This window comes from Mytilus edulis, chromosome 4, assembly GCF_963676685.1.
Source record: "Mytilus edulis chromosome 4, xbMytEdul2.2, whole genome shotgun sequence".
NCBI classification, from domain to species: domain Eukaryota; kingdom Metazoa; phylum Mollusca; class Bivalvia; order Mytilida; family Mytilidae; genus Mytilus; species Mytilus edulis.
Window position 1 is genome coordinate 78,463,844 of NC_092347.1, and position 6,978 is coordinate 78,470,821.

General features: G+C 33.8%; 1 protein-coding gene across 1 annotated transcript; it reads right to left on the reverse strand.

The window, feature by feature from the left end:
* Positions 1 to 1,556: 1,556 nt before the first annotated feature.
* LOC139520611 (uncharacterized) lies at positions 1,557 to 6,709 on the reverse strand. Its single transcript, XM_071313430.1, has 2 exons — positions 6,371 to 6,709; positions 1,557 to 4,853 (listed from the first exon to the last, which is right to left on the reverse strand). The coding sequence occupies exons 1-2, from the start codon at positions 6,371 to 6,373 to the stop codon at positions 2,910 to 2,912; spliced, it is 1,947 nt and encodes a 648-aa protein (XP_071169531.1). The 5' UTR covers positions 6,374 to 6,709; the 3' UTR covers positions 1,557 to 2,909.
* Positions 6,710 to 6,978: the final 269 nt, after the last annotated feature.

Below are 6,978 nucleotides of genomic sequence, written 5' to 3' on the forward strand. Positions count from 1 at the left end.
ATAGGGCGTGTAGAGAGAGTACCAAGCTCTATTCACTTTAAGAACCCTACAGTAACTCAATAATTAAAATTTAAAATTCTAAGCATCGCATGTGGCGTGTAGAGAGTACTAGGCTCTCTGCAGGATAGATTTTGCTATTTTGGAACAAACCAACGAGTTACTGATCATGAGGGGTTCTTGAAGTGAAGAGAGCTTGGCACTCTTTCTATGATGCCTCATTCTGACTAGACTTCGCTGCATACTTGTACATTACTCAAAGTTGATTGTCGTGCGTTAACTAAAAAATGCACAAATAACAAATATGAAACTATCCCTTAGTGACAAAAAAAAATCCCGTTTCCTTTTATTCGATTTTGAAAAACAGAGGCGGATTTCGGACCCCTCATGGAGCTAAAATCAGCTCGGATATCACCACGAGACGGACGTTAGTCGAGTTCTTATATAGATCGAGGGATGATACCCGGGCTATATATAGAAAAGGACATATAATAATCTTTGAATCATAATTTTGTACTACCGACGAGCGAACGCACCCAGGCTGATAACCCCATAGTATCAGCCCGAACACGTGACACCACATTGTGCTGATATGAAATGTGAGTTTATGGTTAGTTTACTTCCGCTCGTTACACATATGCAGAACTATCATATTAATGCTAAGTATATTGATGCATACCATCTATATATACTATCATGCAGCTTGTCACAGGCACTCGTCTCAGAAAAAAAAATCCTATACACCTTTATATAAAGGTATATAGGAACAAATATTTGTCAGACGAGTGCCTGTGAGCTTGTCCATGGTGTTGAGTGCAGTCATTGAGTAACACGTAAAATTTACCCCCAGCAGGATGTTTGATCTTAAGTAGGCTAATTTTGAATAAAATTGAGAAATGAAATGGGGAATGTGCCAAAGACAAAACAACCCGACCAAAGAGCAGAAACTGTGACAGCCTCATGCCACCAATGGGTCTTCAACACAGCGAGAAAATCCCGCATCCGGAGGCGTATATATACATATACATTACTATAACTTTTGTTAAGCATCATAAAAGTTATACGCCTTTCAGGCTAGATGCATCTAGGATAATTTCAAGTTTGTCTAAGTTATTGATTTAAGAGGGATAAGTTTTCCTTTATTTTGTTGATGAAAATTGCATCATTATTTTTCTACATTTCTTAATATCATCAGGCTGTATGTTTACTTTTTAATGCAAATACCTTCACACCGAACGACACATTCAATTCGACGTGAAAAACTTGGCGGTACATACAAACTCCATTTGACTTGTTTATAATTGACGGTTAGGATTTTTACATGCACTGCATTAAAAATTATCCGACTTGTGGTAAAAACTGTATGACCTCAAATTAATTAAATATGGCAGACCAGCTGACCTCTTTTGCTGTAGCAAGTCTGTTGGAGGCTACGAAAATTTTAAGAAAAGGGGATTTAAATCAAATTTCATTAATCTTTTGATGTTTCGAAACATTGAGGAGGACAGCGAACTCTCGGATTCAAAATTAAAAGAAATAATAGTTCAAGAATAAAAAAATTTCAAGTTCATGCATTTTAATTCTACAAATTTTACAGTAAACATGAGATAAGATATTTTATAACTATAAAATCTAAGCAATATAATTAATACTAAATAACACAAATAAACGATCACACATTGACAAACAAATCTAAGTTTGTTTGTTAGTTCTTTTTTTCTAATGCTCGGCAACATGTCTCTTCTCTGACTCAAATTATCTTTACGATGATCATATTTATAGGTAAAAATGTCAAAAATAGGCAGTCACCATTGTATAACGGTTATAATCTCAATCTCAATCACTACAAAAACAAACAAACATGTCATAAAGAAACACAAAAAGGCATTATATATAAGACAAAGCACATTTGCAAATATTAACAAGAATACAAAATTTTCAAAAGCACAAAAAAGGGATAAAAAGGATTTCATGATTTAATTGAGATCTGTTTCAATATTGTCTAGCATAAATTATTTGTATTTAAAATCTACATCACAACTTTATTCAGAACAACTTTCTTCCTCGGTCATTCAGGCAGGACGGTTTTGACCATTGCAGATTCATTTCCAACGTTTACATTTTGATTTAAAATTATGGTGATATAACGTTAGAGCTCGGAAAACAAAAAAATAATGTAATAATCTGGTTGCTTTCTCTCCGTGGTTATCTTTTGGTCAGAGTATTGTTTTCTCCAATTTAAGATGTTTAAAGAACATACATTGTACAATTTCAAACTATTTTAAAATAAAAAAAGAAATGTCAAATGGAACAGTTTTTTTTTATTTCACTTGAAGCATGAGCCAATTCAAAGATCTCTGGTTATGCACAATTCTATTTTTTAAGGGGAGATAAACTGTAAGATTCTTTGATTCTGAAGGGATCTTTTTTTTTATTTATCGAAACATAGTAAAGCCAACATAATTCGATCAAGAAAAAACACATTGACGTTTTCGCAAAAGATTCATAGTCGATGTCTTAAATTAAATGAAAATTATAACAAAAAAGATGGGTTTAATGACATAATGATGAAATAACAAACATTAAACAAAATATATATGAAAGACTTTGGTAAAAAACAATTTTACAAATTACAAATACAAAACGTATAAAGTTGAAAGACTCTTGGTAAAAACAATGGATAACAGAACATTTATGCATACACAAACTTTAAATTTATAATAGTAAATGTATGTGGATGAAAAGTAATAAAAAACAAACATAACAAGAGGAACAATAATACAAAGACTATTGTCAAAAGCAATAGATAACTCATTACTTTTGATAAAAAATAAAAATACACACTTCCTCGAAAGAAAAAACATAATGAAGTCTATTGGTATGATTTACAGTCTATTGGTATGATTTACAGTTTATTGGTATGATTTACAGTGCACCTCAAAAGAGGTCTGACGGCAAATGCACTTTGTAGCATTCCATTGCCACATTCGGTACTGTTTACGAGCATTCAACCACGGGTCACTGTCGTATTCTTCACTGATAGAATCAACATCCTTTGCGGCGACATAACTTTTCAAAACGCTTAGGAAATGCAGCCATTCGCTTTCTGATTCAAAGTATTGCTTCAGCAAAGGATTTCCAGCTTCATACAGGCGCATTGCTCTCCCGATCAACGGTTCATTTCCCTCATTCTTCATTTTTGTGACGTCATCAAGACGATTGACGAGCTCCTCAATTTTCTCCTTGTTGATATTTAAAAGTGCTGAAAATAGTTCTTGTCTGGAAGAATTTTGCTCCTCTGAGATTGACCCTTCGTAGAACATAGTATCAAGTCTAGCTAAAAGTTTAACTCCCTTTCCTCTGAAGGAGTTTGCTGCTTCATCTCGGCTTTCCATTATTCTTGGGATGTTTTCTTCCATATACGGACCATGCATTCCGGTTTCGCTATCCATGAACCTCAATACTTGTGCTCCACCAATTCCAATACCATCTACACCAGCATAAACAGCATGCTTAATCTCGTTGAATTTAAATCCTGCTGAGAAGTATGTGACAAGTCCACGAAGATGTGCTTCGTGTACTATTGTTAGGGCCTCTTCAAATGTCAGCTGGTACATAATACATTTAGAAGGGTAGGTATCGCTGGCTCCATCCCACGTGATCTTGTCAAATCCACCGATGACAGTGATTTCTATGGCTCTTGTCCCGATTTCCATTCTTTGATTTAATTGAGCTGGATTTTCTCGTTCGTAGTCGTCTAAAATTACTTGATTGAGATTCCAGGCTGCAGACAAGCTTTGCCTTTTCTTTTTTATGACTTGACCACGTAGTGCTAACATATATCTTACTGCTTGTGATGTCGAAAGACCCTCCATGGACACCTTGCACTCGGCTGCACCTTGGTTAAAAGCAGCAGTTGCAGAGGCTGCTGTTATATTCACTATTTTCAGAAAGTCCTCTTTGAAATCACCAGAATCTTTTACACATCTCCCAACAAAATATGTTGTGGGAGCGTTTGGTCCTACATGAAGGCGAACTCTGGCAAAGTCTATTATCGACGGGATACGATAAGATTCGATTTTTTCTCTTGGTAAATGACGTGGTCTTTCCAAATGTTCAACGTGTACAATAGCACCTTTCATCCAGTCATTGAAACGTGTAGTACCAAGCACGTGGCCATCGCCTGGGTCTGTCAAAGACATATACGTTTGGGTGTATGGTCGGAAGCCTGGAGTTCCAAGACATCTTGCTGTTGTGTGCCTTCCCTGGTGACCATGTGCAATGTTGTAATACGCAATCTGAAAGGCCAGATACTCAAACAATGACGGTTGCCTTGACTCATTACGGAGTGCTTGGGATAGACCACAAACGGCGGGAAGGAAGTCTGATAATAGTTTTTCGTTGTCCCAGTGGAGGTGTAGCTTGTTTGTTTCATCATCAATAGTTGCCTCAAACAAAATGGTATCCCCAGAATAATTGGGAATTATTCCTACGAAAAGTTCATTCTCAACTTTCCATTCCTTCACAGTATCTGAAGCTAACTCTACCGCCATCTCTAGTTGATCAATGATATCCTTTACTCTTTTGCTTTCGATGATTTTGGAGCAAATGCCTTCAAAGAATTCTTTTCTTTCCTCTTTATCAGTGAAAATTCTTTCAAGTCTGAGGCGGACGACATCGCTGGCCGATTTCATATCTATGGCGCGTCTGGTCGGTAGTTCTTTGTTGGACTTGAATTGTTTATCCAAACTCTCGACTTTAACCTTGACATTGTACAGGTTTAGCAGAACATCTTGCAAGAGTGACAAAGAAACATGCCTCAATTTTCCTATTCCAACGGTACACGATTCTTTACTCTGTAAATAAAAAAGTATGCAATACTTCATATAGGCGGACAATCTCTTAACTACTTTATTCTAAGTAAATATTATCTTCATCTTATCGCTTTCTTAGTTTTCATTTGTATCAAGTTTTAGTGGAATTCAAGTTAACTTCAATATGGTAAAAAAAGGCTGTTACAAAGTTTTAATCGAGCGTCACTGACGAGTCATTTGTAGAAAAAAAACTTGCGTCTGGCGTACAGAATTATAAACCTTGTATTGTTTATAAATATTCAAAACATATTAATTTGTGGTTAATTTATTACATGTACATATAAGGTGTGTTTTTGCCTCTTTTAAACATAGATGTTACTTTCAAATTGGGTCCGGATTCAAATTATCAAAGATTTGATTCAATAAATTTATTTTGAGTGCCTTTGTGCAATGTTTTGGTTCTACATGGAATGTGTTTACAAATGTATCATCTTACTTTAAAAAAAAAAAACATGCTTACGTTTATCGAAAATTTCTTTTTCAGTTTCATTTTAAATTGCCTACATCGACTTTTGTTAGTATGTTTGCACACTCAACTTGATTGGGGATTAATTCTGTCATGGTAATCGACCTCCAATTTTTTGAGACATCATTAATTATACACGGGTCATTGCTCAAACGTTGACGAGAGAGCAACCCGACCCAACGTAAAATGTTATCAACAGACAAATAACCTGTCAGACAAAACTAAACATATCTAACAAATATTAAGGTAAAAATTCGTTAACGAGCAGTATTTCTTAAAACGCATATTCGCTTATTTGTTTATTTTAAAAGACTGAACATTATAATTTCAAAGTGGTATAATAAACAAAGAAAAGAAAAAAAGTTAAGAAAAAAAATGACAGGTACATGTTAAATTGGTTTCATGTATAGTAAATTGTTATTTTCTACAGCTCAGGGTGTTTTTGTTCCGAGTTTTTTTTTTAGTTCAAATGTATAACATTGCGATCATTTTTTTTTTAATTTTGTATCTGTACATTTCTATGAACCGATAGGCGAGTCGCCGACCCTAAACAAAGTCACTTTGATTTTCCCATTTTCACAGGATATGAATGTTTTGTTACTTCATAATTCGTTTCCTTTCGTTTTAAGATAAAATTAAGATTGTGTTATACACAAAAAGCGGAAAACACAACAAATAAATATGCATTCTATTAGACAATAAAATCCTTTAAGATGAAATCCTTTAAATATCATGTCTTTAAAATAAAAAAAAATAGCAGACGCAAAAAATTGTGTTGATAGTTGATTTTTTTCTTTAAATTAGTTATTTACAATGATGAAAGTCTAGTGTTTTCTCTATAAATTGAATGCATTTTCAAATAAATAAGCATGTAGTTAAATTTGGAAAAAAATATAAAAATAAAATACCAGCTGTAATCAATCTTAAGTATTTAAGAAAAATAATAAAGATAATAATATATCACCCTCATGCTATTTCCTCAAACTATATGTATGACCCAGGGTTAATTAAGTCAAAGAATGTTATAACTTACCATTGTCAGTTATAAGTATAAGATGCTTTGTATGCTGTGTTTTTGGTTAAACTTTCAGGAGAACCGTATCAGTTTAAATCTCTCAGGTGATGAGCATCAATAAGGTTTGACGGATTGACAGATTAAACACCTTTATATAGTAGACTGTGTCCGGATTGTATTTTTAAACTCTCAAGGTGTGCCGGATACTTCAATTTCTTGAATTAGGTTCTATGAAAAAAAGCCCTACTTCCTGGATACATTCTGATTGGTCGAACTTTTTTTCTCTCATATTTTTAAGTACACAATATTCAATTATTTGAAAATATTATGAATGACCTTTACTTGGGTATACGTGACCTAAAACAATTTTAAAAGTGTTAGAGTACAGGAGAGCATTGAAAGTTAAACATAACTTTTGCAAGTTTAAACAAAATTAACGATGATTCTGATATAAGCGCAAAAATTTCGAACTATTGAAATATATTCTTAAATGAAATATAAGATATTGGTTTTAGCTTGAAACATCTCTTTAGAAATATTATAATAAGAAAGCAGTCTTCATGGTCTTAGACGACATACATGTTTTGTATATAAAATGGCGAACAGAACACGAAACTGTGATATCA